At 47.8% G+C, this 16593-nt stretch overlaps 1 protein-coding gene across 1 annotated transcript; it reads left to right on the forward strand.

Annotated features, from left to right (window-relative positions):
• The first annotated feature begins 301 nt into the window (after nt 1-301).
• Nucleotides 302-16495, forward strand: efhd2 (EF-hand domain family, member D2). Its single transcript, XM_018726020.2, has 5 exons — nt 302-456; nt 978-1278; nt 15037-15184; nt 15542-15676; nt 16160-16495. The coding sequence occupies exons 2-5, from the start codon at nt 989-991 to the stop codon at nt 16289-16291; spliced, it is 705 nt and encodes a 234-aa protein (XP_018581536.1). The 5' UTR covers nt 302-456; nt 978-988; the 3' UTR covers nt 16292-16495.
• The last annotated feature ends 98 nt before the right edge of the window (nt 16496-16593 follow it).

The following is a 16593-nucleotide window of genomic DNA, read 5'->3' on the forward strand; positions in this document are numbered from 1 at the left end:
TAATTGTGGCCTGATTATATTTATGAAGTCCCTCGCAAGTCTTTAATAAAATGGGATCTGAGCAGTGCGGTGATGCAGAGTTTTCCACCTACGTTTTCACGTTTAGTAAATGTTTAATAAAGAAATATTTTTAAAACCTTAGTATATTTTATACATGTGATATTAAATTATGAGCTCGAGTGCCGGTACCGTCAGCGCTGCCCGTGGGCCCCTGTAATACCGGCTCGTTCCACGGGGGGGCGCGTGTGGCCGGTTGCGTTCCGAGCGGGCGGCTGGGAAGGGGAAACCCGCCGCTGCTTCCACTTTGACTCCGGAGAGGGCGCGAGCCGCGCGCGCGGGGCTGTACGCGAGGGAGGGAACGCACGCGCGCGAGGACACACAAACACGCACGGTGTCTCTGGGGTGTTTTCTCTCATTGCGGCAGCAGCACGGCCATCTCTACACGGTCCCGGTGAGGTAGGGTCACGCCGACAGACGAGACGGGCTCGACTCGGGTGCGACTTTATTATATAGCTGCGCGCGGAGAGCGGAGAAAACAGAAAGAAAGATGACCTGACGCGTTTTTCTGTTAAACAAGTAACCTAGTGAGGCAGCGCGCGCACGAGTGTGTGCTCAGGTGTGTTTAGAGAACTAGGTACCGTTCGCTGAGCGGAACTGCTGGACGAGTTGTCCTGCGGGGGGCTGCGCACACTGACTCTCCGCGTTCGTTCGGAGGCGCGGCTCTGGGTTCGAGCGCGCGAACCGCCCGGACTTCGCGTCCTAGACTCGTGAAGAGGGAGGGGGGAGCGCGCGCGCGGCCCTTTGGTCCGAACTTGAAGTTGCTGGGCGGGCTTCGGTCCACTCGTGCAGGTCCCCACCCGGTCTGTACTTGTGCGTTTGCGCGCCTTTGAACTGTCCACCGCCCCGTCCGACGCTCCAGCTTGTCCCGTCTCTCTCTCTCTCTCTCTCTCTCTCTCTCTCTCTGTCCGTCCGTCTAGTGAACCCCGCCATGGCTTCCGACGAGCTGGCCTCCAAACTGTCCCGCCGGCTGAACATCGAGGACGGCGTGGAGCAGCCCGTGGCCGTGGACGCGGAGCCACCGCACGAGGACGCGCAGCACGACAAGTCGAGCACTGCGAGCGCGGACTCGGAGCTGGGAGCCAAACTGCTGCGGCGCGGGGAGCTCAACGAGGGGCTCGGAGAGCAGCAGCAGCCCAGCATGAAGGTGTTCAACCCCTACACCGAGTTCAAGGAGTTCTCCAGGAAGCAGATCAAGGACATGGAGAAGATGTTCAAGCAGTGAGTGTGTAGGCGTGGGTGTGGGGGCGCTCCTGATCAGCCTGGTCCCCCTCATCATGGAGATGTCTCATTGTGACCAAATGGGGTGCGGCTCCTCGCTGACTGCGGCTTCCTCAGAGTAAGCGGGCGGTTTGCAGTCAGTCCTCGGAGGGTCCAAGGTCGCCGGGCGGTCAGTCCGTAGTCGTTGGGCCTTCAGTCCATAGTCACTAGGCAGTCAGGCCCTGGTCAGTCCATACTCGCTGGGCGGTCGGTGCTCAGTCAGTGTATAGGTGCTCCGTATTCAATGGCTAGTCAGTCTGTGTAGTGAACGCATCGGGAGCCTGTCACTCCACGCTCGACTCTGGACCGGTCCTGCAGCCTTGTTTGTACGGTCGTCCCACAGCCACGCATGCTGGGCATTTGGAGAACTCTGGAACGTAGGCGCGTCGTATTGTGACTGTGGACGGACTGTCACCCTGCTGCATGACCCGTAAAGTGAAACGGACCGCGGTAGCTCCTCCACTACATGTTACGGTCAAAGTTGGTACGCTGTGGGCTTCTTTACTCGGGTTACACTACCAGCATTCGTATTTGATGAACTTTTGCGGTTGATGTGTCCCGCACTGTTTGATCTTGGCTGATTTCTCATTCGGAGGAGTTCTAACCTCTCACCAGTGACCTGCTAGACTGGCAGTCTTCCTTCACGTGAACCGTGACCCAACACTACAGGTGGCCTAGGCTGAAGATGACCGCTCTTCATGTAGCCTGGAACACGGATGAGCTGAACGACACATTTCTGCATAATCAAGAATTATTTGAAAACGTTGCATGGAACAACTTAGCGGATGTTGCTAAATCCGAGCCCCGCCCACTCTGCGGTTCAGTCCAGTTCCTTTTCTTGAGCCATTCAGGAACAGTTGTAGAATGGCAGTGTAAAGTCATGTGGTTACAAAGTACCGTTCAGGCTAGTTTGTCGTTCCCCCGCAGTCAGAGAAAAGGAACCTGCAACAGTCCGCTGCCAAAGCGACCGTTCGGTGCTTGTTGATGACCATGTCAGCAGCAGTCCAAATCATGAAGTAACTGCAGGAAGTGGTGAAGAGTGACACACGTGTGAAGACGCATCACAGTTGACAGTGTCACACACACACACACACTCTCTTCTGGTCATTTCTGCCCTTTGGCCATAGTGGTCTGAATTTATCTGGAAGAGCTCATTTATACATGGTTAGGGAGGATATTATTGGACACTTCATATTACTAGACTTTTTTCCTGACAATTCACATCATTGGACTTTTTAAAAAAAAAAAAAAAAAAAAGAATTCACATTATTGGATGTTTTTGTTTTTTTTTTTTCTTTTTTTTTTTTTTTTTTTTTTTTAGGTTTTAGGTAATTCATATTCTCTGAATTTTAAAGACCATTCACATTATTGGACAGAGTTGGCATTATGACTTTTTTTTTTTTTTTTTTTTTTTTTTTTGATTTTAGACAATTCACATCATTGGATTTTTTTTTTTTTTTTTTTTTTTTTTTTAATGACAATTCACAACACTGGATTGAAATTATTGGAGCACTGTGCTAAGGATCCTTTTCTAGGCGTTCACTCAGAATCATCCATTTAGGTTGGGGGGGGTTTCAGCCCTGCTCCTTGGGACCCCCCAGTGCACTTGTCATTATAGCTGTCAGTGGGATGAGTAACATAATTCAGACTTTTTTCAGGTGTGTAGGCAGAGGACTTGACGTGTGTTTCCCATCAAACGTATCTGAGTTTGTAAACTATTGTAGGTGCATTAGTACAGCGTTTCGCTTATTTCGGTCAGGCCTGGAGAAGAACGGAATAAATTAGTGTCGAATAGAACCTCTTTCTGACTAATCGCTAATTGTCGGAAAGCTCGGCGTGAATAAGTGGCCTGTTATTTAACCAGAGCGATGACTTTATTCTCAGAACATTTTCTGCTGATTTTACAGTTATGGCAGCAATAACATAAATTCACTTGATCAAAGTATGACGTGACATAGAGCCCATGTGCACCGGGATTAATGTCTCTTTGAATCGGGCCACTTGCTGAGTTAACGGCTCCATCGGGCGTCGGCATTTACGCCCTCAGAATCGACCGAAAGTGGCGTGCGCTCAGGGTCAGCCAGGGACCACGGTAAAAACACCGATGTAGCCGCCTGCTCTTCTTAGCTCATTAGAGCACTGGGCCTTTGCTGTGGTGATTTTCATCTGCGCCAACATGAGACGAAAGCTGTTCAACAGACCGAGACAGTAAATAGACACGTATGTAAAGTGCGGAAACTTTACTTCTTTACCGTGTTTAGTTCACCTTGACGTTTGCTGATGTGTTTCAGCTTCTGCGCTGGTGTGTTGTGCTGAATTTTGGAGCACATGTCTGGAGCTGAGTTTTACTTTCATTCCTAGAGTGAAGAAGTGTTGAGAATTCCCACTTAAAACAGTTAAACCTCCGTTAGGCGTAAAGTGGAAATCACTTCCTATTTATAGATTAAGGCGTTTAATTTTTTGCCTTTTCTTTCATGGTCATATAATATGTTGAAATTTATTCATTTGGCTGCTGCTCTTCTCCAAAATGACTTTAATTAATATTACAATGTATAATACAATATGTCAGGATCCGCACATCACATGATGACTCAATGTCTCCAGTGAACAGAAAAGCTTTTACGTTTGTTATCTGACACTTTTATCTGAAATGTTAAGGTGTTTAGTTCTTTACATATTTATACAGCTGGGTAATTTTACTGGAGCAGTTTAGGGTAAATACCTTGTTCAAGGGGACTGCAGTCAGAGGTGGGATTTCAGCTGCCGACCTTCGGATCCAAAGGCAGCAGCTCTAACCACTGCTCTACCAGCTGTCCCAGCTGAACTCGGTCATAAAGAGGCCGCCAACTCATTTCAGTCTTTTCCAGAACTTTCCTGCTGGTGTTTTCAGTCATATAGGTACATTTTTGGAAAAGGCCTCCACCGCAATTACGACATCAGTGCATGTTGAGCCCAGTCAGCTTTCGTCTCAAAGCACATCTTCCGCAGGGTGTCCTGCGTGCATGACTTTGCATGTACAGATGCTGGTAGCGTAGTGGTTACAGCTGCTCCCTTTGGACCCAAAGGTTGCAGGTTCAAATCCCTCCCTCCTGCTGTAGTACCCTTGAGCAAGGTACTTAACATAAATTGCTCCAGTAAAAATTACCCAGCTGTATGAATGAGTAAATAATTGTAGGAAGATTAACACTGTGAGTCGCTTTGGAGAAGTGTCGGCTAAAGGGATGAACGTAAATGTAAGTGCCGCCTTCAGAAAGCATGATCTCTTAAAGATTAAGTGGAGCTTTTAGCAGAGGCTGCAGCCTTTGAAATTGCCTTCCGTTTGTTCTCAGTCCTGCTGCGTTTGTTGTGTTCGAGGGGTCTGGGCGGGGAGGCCCCCAGTGGGGAGGACGTGGGAAAGCGAGGCGATGGGAAGCCCGAGTATCTCCTGCGGATACCATGGTGTAATGTGATCTGCCGCTTTCCGCAGCCGTCCTGCACGGACTATCTAACGCCGATCTAGACTTTGCTGCTGGTGGTGAACAAAGGGGAACGAACTTCCGCTTCTCATCTGCTGTGCAGCTTTGTGTCATGACACCATGCGGTGTCTCAGATGTTCGCTTTCGTCGCTTTATTATCCTGGGTCATTATTACCTTGTTTACATTCATTTATTCTTATTTACCTTATTTAGATTGTCATTTATTTATCCATCAGATGCTTTTCTCCAAAGCAGTGGAGAAGAATTATTAACTAGTCTTCAGCTGACACCTTTATCCAAGGTGATTTACGCTGCCGGTTACGCTACGCTGAACTCTCCACAATCAGAGTAGTATAACACACCCACACTTTGGGCAATTTAGATTCCCAGTTCACCTGAAACACACGTGTTTGGACTTTGGAAACGGTTGTGAACATGGGGTGAACGCGCAGTCTGTACGTAGAATGAGCCGGGTTCGGACCCGTGTCTGAGTGCACGTTATGTTGTTTAAGTGTGAAGAGTTACAATTTCAAGGTGGAGCATAGTAGTAAGGGCTGCTGCTGTTGGACCCAAAGGTTGCAGGTTTGAATCCCAGCCCAAACTGTAGTAGTACCCTTGAGCAAGGTGCTTACCATAAATTACTCCAGTAAAATTACCCAACTGCGTGAAAGGGGTAAATAACTGTAGGTAGATAACATTGTCACTCTGCTGAAAAATGTCAACTAAATGAATAAATGTCAGTGTCACAAGGGGGCGTGTGCAGTTTCTTCCACACAGTCAGACACTGCGGTCACACTGGTAGTCCCAGTTGCCAGACTCGTTTGACAGAACCATTCCAGACTGGACTGGCAGGTTCCACAGAGTGAACTGTGTCACTGCAGGCCTGTAGTGATGCGTTTTAGAATTGCGCTCACACCTTGGTTATGCCTTGCTGAGCCGCGGTGTCTGCCGGAAGGGGCTCCACAGAGGCCTGCTGTGGAAATCCAAGTAACGTTGATTCAGTGTTGATAGAGCAGTAACATATGAACAGGCACTGATTTTTATTTTTTTTTTTTTATTTATTTTTTTTTTAAAAACCACCTTCAAAGTTGCATTTATTCCCTTCTGGTATCAGGAAGGTTATGGTTGAGTTCCTCATGTAAACCTGCTGAAAGAGTAGACGCTTGGCTGAGAAGGAACATCTCCGCTGCATGTGGTTAACTGTGGTCGGACACACGCTCCTTTGTGACCTGAACTGTACAGCTTCTGTTTATTGTGAGCACGTTTGGCATCCGCTGCGTTACAGCAGGTGGTGCGGTGGTCAGAGCTGCCGAATTACACTTGAAGGAACCAGGTTCGAATCCCGCCTACTCCTAGGTACGTACCTTGAAATCGCTCCAGTAAAAAAATGGGTGTTTAAATGGGTAAATCGTTGTAAAGTGGTGCTTGAAAGTATTTGAACCCTAAAGGGATGGTACAGATGGAACGTATAAAATAAATAAATGACTGTGATTTACACCGGATTCTACTCACCAGTTTGGTGTAACCAGTGTAACTTGGGCTTCATTTATTTCTGCACTTGCACTATTGCCATGTTTTTACTACACACATGACTTCCTCTAAAGCAACATGTGGAATTGGTCATTACACACCTATTATGTCAAATGAGAAACACTGATTTCCATTAAATATCCATTTTGTGGTAAAACTAAGGGACACAAGGGCTTCATATAGTTTCAAGCAGCACTATATGCATTGTAATATTGTACAGTACTTTGAAAAAAGGGAAAAGTACATAAATAGTAGTTTGAAAAAATGATAATCGGGTCACCACGTGTTATGCTAGAGCTCTCGTGGTAAAATAACAGCAAGCTTTTGGTAACGGCAGGTAAGAGCGAAGGCGCACAAGTGTTGTTCAGTGTCACTAACGCGGTAGTGAAACATTAACTGAAGTTATTGTTACTGCGTAAGTGGGGTTTACCGGGGTCAACCTCATACACTGCGTATTTAACCTGCTGTGTTGCGACGTTTCCAGGCTCCAGGTGCAAAACCTGTTCTCTTGATTTATAGGGTTTTGTCTCCGATTTCATGACCTGAGGCTACAATCTCTTTCGAAGGTTGTCTCGAGTTTTAATACGGTGAGAACAACAATGTGATCGTAAAAAGTTCCTGTTGCTTCAGACCTGTTCAGCCAAAACTGTACTTTGAGACCGAAGTGCTGCGTGAAACGCGTGTGCAGGGTCGTGTCCTTCGCCACGGAGAAGAAGGGCAGCTGGTGACATCCGAACGCGTTAGAGGAGTGAGTGCGGCACCGAAAAAGACGCCAATCCTGGCACCGGCAGGGACCGTGTGCAGGCGGTGCTTTTTAAATGAGGTTCCGCTCTCGCGCCGACCGCCTTTGAGCCGGCGTGGACGCGTCTGCGCTCGGCTCGCTGGCGAGGCCCCGGACAGAGCGGCCTTTCTCTCCTCGGCAAGTGCAGGCTGGCTCTGCTCCAGCACACACGCTGAGGGGGTCCAGGAAGCCCTTGCTGGCTGGACACGTTCCCTGGTTCTGGGTCCTTTGGAGATGAAAGTGGTTGTGGTGCGCCGGTGCGGGGTTTGGCCAACGGAAAGCACATAAGCCCAAGGGCATGTAGCGATAAGACACTGAGAAAGCGAGGGTGGGGAAATGTGGCTGGAACTGGCAACGGTCTGGACTGCCACTGTCCATTTTACCACAGTACACTTACAGTGATTCAGGCTTTGTTTTGCACCCCGCCCCCCAGTCTTCAGAGGAAGTTGCTGGAATTATCTGAAGTGTTGGAAAAGTTGTCAGAGTTCAGTTTGGTGAATGGGGACCTGAGTGGTGCGCACATGTGCGGGTGTGTGAGAGGGCGAGCGAGCGAGAGAGAGGGGGGCGGCGGGGGGCAAGAAAGTGTCAGGTGGCCAAGAATTACATCTTTTATAGTTCATAGTGTGTTTATTCATTTAGCAGACACTTCTCTCCAAAGTGACACACATCAAGAGAGAAAGATCTGCATACAGACGCATGATTATAGTGTACAGGCAAAGGTCAAAGGTGCGAGAGGAGGTGTCGGTGTGGAAGACGCGAGAAACGAAGGCCTTCTCCCATCACTGTCAGCGTAGCAGCAAAAGGCTGCGTTTCAGGAGGAACAGCCGAGCAGTGAAGTAGCTGTGCGCGAGACATCTGTGTTTATCTTTGCTGACGTGTCCCTCCACACAAACACACACACACACTCTCTCCCTCTCTCCTGTCCTCTCCATCCGGTTTCTCAATGGACTTTCTGTTCAGCAGATTCCCACTGTCCCACACGCCTTTGCATAGGCAATTGCACCCGAACCACCGAGAGGCGTTGCGTCTCACCTAGACGATTCGAGGTCTGTGCTTCGTGAGACGCCCGGACAGCGTAACACATGTGACAATGCCAGGATTGCATAAGCAGGGTCTGGCAGATGGAGAGTAATGCTTTTTAACCTCCCTGCTGGGAGAAGAATGATGTGATTTCCATTTCTTTGGAAGATGGTGCGTCGTTGTCTTAATGAACAGCCTGCTTTTGAAAACCATGCTCAGCTATTCGGGGATGAACACCTCGACATCTGATCTGGTTTCTCTTTTTCAACCTCAACAGCCAAAGGCAACTAGAATGAGTAGAGCAGTGGCAGCAGCAGGACAGGGTCATCGGTTTCTGGAAGCAGAGGCACAAAGAGCGGGCAGTGCTAGGAAGGGAAGTCCTCCGTTTCGAGGAGGACGCTGAGGAAAGCGGCTTTTCACACACTGCGGATGAGGAGGGAGCGTAATTTGGGATGGTGGTTTATGAAGACGTTCAGCTAGAGACTCTTCACAGTCTTGGTCCTGCAAAAAATGAATCTCCTTGTTGTTGTCCAGTATTTACAGAGGACTTTCGATAGCCTCAAGCCCCAGTGCGGATCCTTCTCAATCTGCGAGGGTTTCTCTGAGATGAGGCCTTGACACCCACCAAGCACCGCAAATGCTTGACTTTCCTATCGCTTGTGTCCATGTAGGGTAAGACCCTGGACTTCTTGACTGCACTGTGGAGGACAAAACAGGCCTTGATGTCCTGTCAAGGCCTACATGGGCGCAAGCAAAGGGCAAGTCAAGCGCTTGCAATACTTGGTGGACATCAAGGTCTCTTCTGTCCACCGCAGTTCACTCGTAGAGTCTAAGGACGTGGGACTCTTGCCTTTCTCTCTGTTTATCTTTTGTAGTTGCCTACAGATTAAAAGAGCAACATTACTATCAGTGTCTATCTATAGTTGTTGCTTGAGCTAAAAGGGGTGCCTAAGAATAACAGATTAGTGTCCTGCTCCCTAATCCAATTGGACTAACTGGCTGGATGTGTTAGTGGACTGGCATCTTGGAACCCAGACTCACTGGTGTGCTCACAGGGACACAGTGGTTGGCAAATCAGCTCTTGGTCCTTATGGTCCAGCACTGTATGATACAAAAGCGATGCCCGAGCACGTGCAGGCCATGAAGTGGTCACAAGCACTAGCTACGGGTGTTGTCCGATGCCAAAAGTGAGGGGAATTTAGAGTAAAATTTCTCGGGCGCTAACTAATGTGAGGATTATACAGTAGAGCCTCGGTGAGAGATGAGCGCCGAGAGCACTTTCTGGGTTAATGCGTAGCTGGCCAGTTCCTTCAGAGTATGGATTTAACCCCTCCGGCTTGGTGCGCGGTTGAAATTTTAAAGAATAAATGCAACTACCTACTTTTCCATCGAGCTTTTTGGTTTTTGCATTCTTCTTACGTGGTTTTTTTATGAGTAGATGAGATGGGTGTTGTTGGTGTCCGTGAATTGTGAAATATTCACTTTCATAAAATGTCTGCAAGTGGTTATCTGCAGGGAAACACTGGCGAGATGTGCGTTTCCAGAATATCTATACAGTGTGTGTGTGTGTGTGTGTACACACAGTACTTTTTACTGCCCAGTTTTGTGTATCAGAGCAAAGAGAATTTGCAGTGTCCGCAGTCGAGATGCATTTCCTGAGTATGCGATTGCAGCGTTAACCTCTGTCTAGGAGATATGACTCTGCCTCCCCCCCAAGGCTCTGCGTTTCCTGTAACACAAAATTATTAATCTTTTAGTGGCAACAGTCCTTGCCTCCTGCGCCGAGGTGACTCCATCACACACGTTCAGCATCGCGCGGCATTTTACGGTCAGCTCTGGCGGAGTGTCGACCAGATCTCTCGCTCCCTGTGTTAGACTGTCCGAGATGTGGCTCTTGAGAGAGCGTCCCGTGCCGGGCTTGCCCGTGATGCCTCCAGCAAGCTGTTGCCTAGCAACCAGCATTTGGTTTTCTAGCGAGTCGGAGGAAGACGGTCTTATTGCTCAGGGCTGGCAGTTGAGTATAGCTGATGAATTAGCCGTATTAATAGAAACAGCTGTGGTTTTTGTTGCGTCTTCCCATGTATAGCAGTGGGGTTCGTCTGCTGTGGCTGTGTTAGAATTCACTGTAATGACCGGCCCATATTCAGGTGATAAGAACTGGGCGGTTGTGTGCTCAGTCTATTTATATCGTTTGCAGTAATTATATCTGCTGAAATTATAGTTCCGGTCCATACCATATTTAGACTAACCTTTCAAGACGGTACGGTACATTCAAAGCCTGGAAATGCCCTGAAACCCACAGTGCTCGGTGTACAATGAACCTGCGTTTCTCTTGAGCGCGAGCGCTCAATATATATGGTTTGGCGTGTGCACATGAGCAGACCATAACTTAAGCACCATTCTGAAGATCACCTTTGCTTAATCTCATTGAAAGGTTAACCTGAAAAGTGATCTTTATCCTGGGTGTTGCAAACTTAATCATATTTAACAGATGCAGGGTGATGCTGCAGTGTTTTGCTTTTGTATTTATCATAAGTGAACGGTGGCTGTTGGGCTTTTCTGCTTTCAGAGATATTGTCGTTTTTTTGTTTCTTGTTTAAACAAAAAAAACTGATTTCAGTCGTTTTGGGTTTTAGTTTGTTGAAGGCTGCTAGGTACTTAGGGGGTCTGCACTGTGGGACCCTTTCCACCAGTAATGGCTTTACTTTTAATGCTGCAGGTTTTGCTGAGCTGCTCCCTTGATTTCATGTAAGTAGCAGAACTGTGGCTACTTCTCCATTCGAACCTGTTGACACAGTCATGCGTCAAACGCACAGTGTTCTAGTTGTACATCTTTACTGGAGTCTGAGTCCAAAAGGTAGCGGTGGATTCGAGGTCGTCGGTGTCCAGGTACCGAAAGGAGTGCCCCGGTGACGTGGAGCGGCCGTGCATTTGGTCCGACTCGCTTTCGGTTCGCCGGCCTCAAAATAAAGTGGTTTTGCGGCTCCGTCATCGCCGACCAAATTCTGCCTGGTTCGCCACAGGGCGGTAACGTGTGTCAGCGTAAACACACGTTTCTTATCTCGAGCGGGAGCGAAGTTCTGTGAGGTTTGGAGGGAAGAAACGCTCCATAATGACAGGCCTTGTTCCAGTCGTCTTGGCCGTCAGTCTGAGCCATTTCGGGTTCCTCTGGGTGTGAGAGTACTGGGTGTCGCTCTTGAAGCCTCCTTTCTACTGGGACCGACATGCACTGGGCGCCTGTTTCTCTGAGCGTTGTTTCTGAGTGAGAAACGGTTTCCTCTTCACAGACGTGCCGCAGCTTTTTTTTTTCTCCTTTTTTTTTTTTTCTGAGTCATATCGGACTTGGGGGTTGTGAAATTCTCCCATACCAAATATGGCTTAGTGTCTGTCCTCCCTGATTTGGAGGTTGGCCAGAAATGGGCCGTCTCAGAGAGGAAGCCAGAGCAGTTTGTGACCACCGTGCTTACTCAACGCTTCCTGCACCCTCGACTATTGGCATCTGGGTCTTCCTGTCCATTTTATACTTGGGTGTCGCTGCAGGTCCGCAGCAAAGACCAGCGCCCAGGTGTTTGCGTTTATTTCCTCCAGAGAGGTGTGTGAGAACATCTTTCGTGGAGTCCGCTGTACAGGGTGGGAGACGCCCCCCGAACACAAAGTAGTCAAGGGAGCAGAACGGGCGGCACATGGAAGGGTCTCCAAGTAAAGAAAAAGGGTTCATCTGCACCTTCGCTCGGTGCTCCATCTTTGTGTTGCTTTCCCATTATGTGTATATACATTTATATTAGATTGCAGCACATTTGTGCGCACAGAACCTCTTGTTATTAGTTCACACTGAATATATTTTGCTCTGTCCTGGTACACAGCACCTGCCGTAATAAAATGCATCCTGGTGTACCTTGGAAAACGCATCAATAACTCTTGTTCTTTCATTTGATTAGTGCAGTTACCTACTTCTAAGGAAGTGCTTTGCGGGGAGGGTCTAGTTGGGGTGATAACGTGACACTTGCTTCTTGAAGAGGCCCTAGGAAGCACTGGGGGAGAGATGGTACTGGAAGTCTGCTCGTCCGCTCATCCTTGGGTCGGGGACGCAGCGGAATCGTAACAAACACGAGGACGGGTGGGTGAGCGATTGGAGCAAAAAGGAACCGCGAGGGACAGAGAGAGAGTGTGAATATGGATGAGGCAGACAGGAGCAGAGGGAAAGGACGGCACGGAGTCCCTGTCTCTGTCCCGGCGGTCGCCATGCTGTTTTACCTCAATTACCTTGTACTTTAGGTTCTCATACATTTTCATAACTTAGAGTCAGAAGGCCTTTCTAAAAAATGTTTTTTTACACAAATGAACAAAGTAGTGCAGTTACATATGATCCAGAAAATGGAAAATCGTTTTGTTTTAACTTTGATCACTTTGAATTTACCACCAAGGATGCAACAACAGGTGTAAATGTTCAGTGTAAATGAGGAAGTTGTCTTCCGCCTCTGTCAGTTCACCTGCATTTACTGCCCACATGTGGTGTGATGGGACGTCCTTCCCTTTCCCGCTCGGTGTAAGGGACGCTGAGCTGTGTGACGGTCGTGTGGGAGTTTCCTCCTTGGCAGCAGCGCGTCTGAGCAGGGCGGTGCGGAGAAATGCTGGAACATGCGCTCCGCAAATTCCTCAGAGTCCTGTAAGCCATGCCCTCTCCTGCCCAGGCATGTACCCTGGGGGGGAATGGGCAGAGACACGCAGGTAGACAGGCGCCAAGTTGGAGCTGTGCGGCTCTGTTGACGATGCAAATGCAGGCTAAAACTGGGCAGATAACCTCCCATGCGGAATGAAGAAATGGAAACAAGGTGGGGAAATGCAGGCCTTTTATGTAGTGACCAGGCATAGAAGGTGAGGGGAGGCGCAGGGGTCTTTGAACAGAGACTGGTGAAAGGAAGCGATGATGTGGGGTAGCAGCGTTAAGGCTTCATTTTTACCAATGGGGGGGACAGGGCTCACCTGACCCTGTGGCGACGCCCCCCGACCAGAGCACACGGTAGGTGCCAGAGGAAGAGCTGCTGTTGAGGCGCTCTAAATGCCACGCATGGTTTGTCGAGGGTGGGAACACTCGCAGGGGCTGTGGCCTTGGTTCCTGCTGTCTGTTGCCATGGTGACGATTAAGCGGAACTTCCCTGCGAGTTCCGAGACGGAGAACTCCTTGTTGTTCAGCTGAGGGCAGTAAGGAAGAATCCTGCTGCCACCAAGACAGAAAGAGGAAGTGCATTTTTTTAAGATGCGATTCAGATCACACAGTCGCACAGGAAGTGCAAGTCCACCGCAAACAACCAAATCGGGAAAACATGCGGTGAAACAACAATGCAGTTTTGATGTTTATGTGGAAGTAATAGGGATTAGAAATAAAATGATGGCAAATAAGGTTAAAATGATTATAGATAGGCACAGTTAACTAATCTCAGAGCGTTTTGTGTATGTAAAGCAGATTAACTGGATATTATAGCAAATGTTTTACCTAGACTAACATTGCACTTTGGGTATCTAGTGGCCAGGCACAATAAAATTTTTCCTTTCCTCTCATATGCCTGGTTTGCCACAGGGCAAGTGTGCGTGTGTGTGTGTGTGTGTGTGTGTGTGTGTGTGTGTGTGTGTTACTGTAAGTTGCTTTGTGTGGAAAGTGTCAAATAAATAAATGAAAGTAATGCTTCCAACTGTGCTGCTGCTCTGCCCTCTGCTGGTTTCTGTCACTCTTAGAGCCCAGAAGCTTCAGCCAGAATCCCAGCAAAGCCCTTGGAGATCCTCCCCATGTGCTGTTAGCTGGCGCTGCCCTCTTGTGCAACATTACTGTGTGACGTCAGCCGGGGAGCAAATTCCCGCTCTTCCTCCCTCTTGCAGATATCTATCACAGCACTGGTAGCACTCAGTTCCTCTTACATTTATTTACTTTTCCTTTTATCCAAAGCGACTTAGTGTTGAACTGTTTAGTTATTTACCCATTTATACAGCTGGGTAAGGTAATTGTACTGGAGCAGTTTATGGTTAGTACCTTGCTCAAGGGTACTAAAACAAGAGGTGGGATTCGAAACTGCGACCTTTGGGTCCAAACTCAGCAGCTTTAAGCGTTGCATTACCAGCTGTCCGTTCAAGGCTGTTTCAGGTGTTACAGCAGATATGTCACCTTCAGTCATCTCAGAGACAGCTGTTAACACCATTACAGAGCACTGATTTGTTTATTTTTAGCTGCAACCTTGAGGGGATGTGTAATGATTGCAAAACCAGAAAAACTGACCTTGTGGGGATGACTCAGTGAGGCAGAAACTACAGGTGGTCCCCAATTTACGATGGGGTTACGTTCTGCGAAACCCATCATAAGTCGAAAATATCGTAAATCAAAAATGCATTTAATACACCTAATACGCACCTCTGCATGAAGGACTGGGAGATGCGGATCGCTGCCCAGCATCGCGAGAGATTATCGTACCGCATATCGTTTGCCTGGGGAAAAAATTGAAATTCGAAGTACAGTTTCTGCTGAATATCTATCGCCAGCTCACCATCGTAAAGTCGAAAAAATCGTAAGTCGAACCATCATAAATCGGGTGCCACCTGTATTATGTAACCTTAAGAATATAAAAGTACAAAAGATTTGACCAATTTGCTTTTCAAATGTTGCTGGAATGGCGTTAGGAAACATTTATTGGTCAGTTTGAGTAACAAATAAACCTTTATGCGCCGATTCAGATGATGGTCACTGGTTCATACAGTGGAATGTGACAAATTGACTGTACTCTACAATCACGTGTCTGCATCCAAATGTCTCCTCCTGTCAATATAATGCACTCTTTGTATTGTTTGCTGAGATGTACGTCGCTTTGGAGGAAAGTGTCTGCTAAATGAATAAATGTAGATGTGATACCCCTGCAGCAATTTATAATCTTAATTCCGTGTACACAGATACGATGCAGGGAAGGATGGCTTCATTGACCTGATGGAGCTGAAGCTCATGATGGAGAAGCTGGGTGCTCCACAAACCCACCTGGGCCTGAAGAACATGATCAAGGAGGTGGACGAGGATCTCGACAACAAGCTGAATTTCCGAGAAGTGAGGCTCACGGTTACTATATTTTAAAGTCCGTCAGGAGAAGTGACACACTGGTGGACTCCAGCTGAGAGTTTTGAGACTGACTGTAATGCTGCTTTCAGCAGTCCATGCTAAAATGCAAAGTAGGAGAAACATGTTTAAAATAGTAGTAGAGTTAAGATCTTTTTTTCTTCCCCCACCCCTTGTGTAGATGACCTGGCAGCAGCAACAATGTAGAGAACATTGACACACAGACAAGTGCAGCGATACAATGTATAGACAAGCAATCAAAATTGTTCTGCTCTCCCTCCCAGCAGTTCACTTACAATCATACGCTCTCCCCAAAACCGTTAATTTTTCCTTTCTCTCTTGCTCCAGTTCCTTCTGATTTTCCGGAAGGCGGCTGCTGGAGAACTTGCGGAGGACAGCGGGCTCCACGTTTTAGCTCGCCTGTCAGAGATTGACGTGTCCACAGAGGGGGTGAAGGGAGCCAAGTCATTCTTTGAAGCCAAAGTAGGCAACAGTGGCACAAACTTCTTCCTATGAATGCTCACCATACACATGGAAACAAGCTGATAAAATCAGTTACAACTTGGATGTGTGTAGTACTGTTTAATACTGTATATCTGGTGTCATTATGTGATATTATTTTGTCACATATGGCAGCTGGTAGTGTAGTGGTTAGAGCCGCTTCAAATGTCACCTGCTGCTGTAGTTCCCTCGTGTACGGTACTTACCCTCAGATTCCTCCAGTAAAAATTACCCAGCTGTGTAAATGGGTGAATAATTGTAAGTAACTTAACACTGTAAGTTGCTTTGGAGAAAAGCATTAGCTAAATGAAGTAATGTAAATGCAGAAACTTGGGTCATTTCTGAGAACTTTCTTCCTTGCTCTTGGCCATCTAGTTGATGCAGGTGTGGTACAAGTCTCTGTTGGTATGTGGGCGAATAGCAAATCAAGCAAGTCCCTTACTGATGTCACTGTTCTGTACACAGGTTCATGCTATCAATGAGTCAAACAAATTTGAGGCGGAGATCCGTCAAGAGCAGGAAGAGAAGAAGAAGCAAGCGGAAGAGAAGAAGCAAAGGCAGGCGGCCTTCAAGGAGCTGAAGTCAGCCTTCAAGTGATGAGCCGACACTGCTGTGCCACCCGTTATCCCCATACGCTCCCCTGCATCCACTTGTCCCCCCGTTTGTCTGCGTGCGTGCATCCGTGTGTGTGTGCTAAAACCGAGTATGCAACCAGGGTCCTAACTGTGCACCACATTGCCCTGTCTGTCAAAAAGAATAAGAAAAAAAGGAGTGGTATGTAAGCACTTAGTAGTGGCTGAAGCGTAATACCATGCTCTCTCTCACCAGCTCACAAAGCCGCTCACCTTCCAGGCCGTCAGGCTTTTTCAGGACGAAAGTACTGTTGTGAAATTGCAACC

Source organism: Scleropages formosus, chromosome 22 (genome assembly GCF_900964775.1).
Source record: "Scleropages formosus chromosome 22, fSclFor1.1, whole genome shotgun sequence".
Lineage (NCBI taxonomy): Eukaryota > Metazoa > Chordata > Actinopteri > Osteoglossiformes > Osteoglossidae > Scleropages > Scleropages formosus.

What these genes read in the sequence shown, in the direction of transcription:
- efhd2 (XM_018726020.2), top strand. Translation starts at nt 989, where the DNA reads ATGGCTTCCGACGAGCTGGCCTCCAAACTGTCCCGCCGGCTGAACATC. An exon ending in ATGGAGAAGATGTTCAAGCA is followed by an intron (nt 1,279 to 15,036) that starts GTGAGTGTGTAG and finishes CCGTGTACACAG; the next exon opens with ATACGATGCAGGGAAGGATG. An exon ending in ACAAGCTGAATTTCCGAGAA is followed by an intron (nt 15,185 to 15,541) that starts GTGAGGCTCACG and finishes CTCTTGCTCCAG; the next exon opens with TTCCTTCTGATTTTCCGGAA.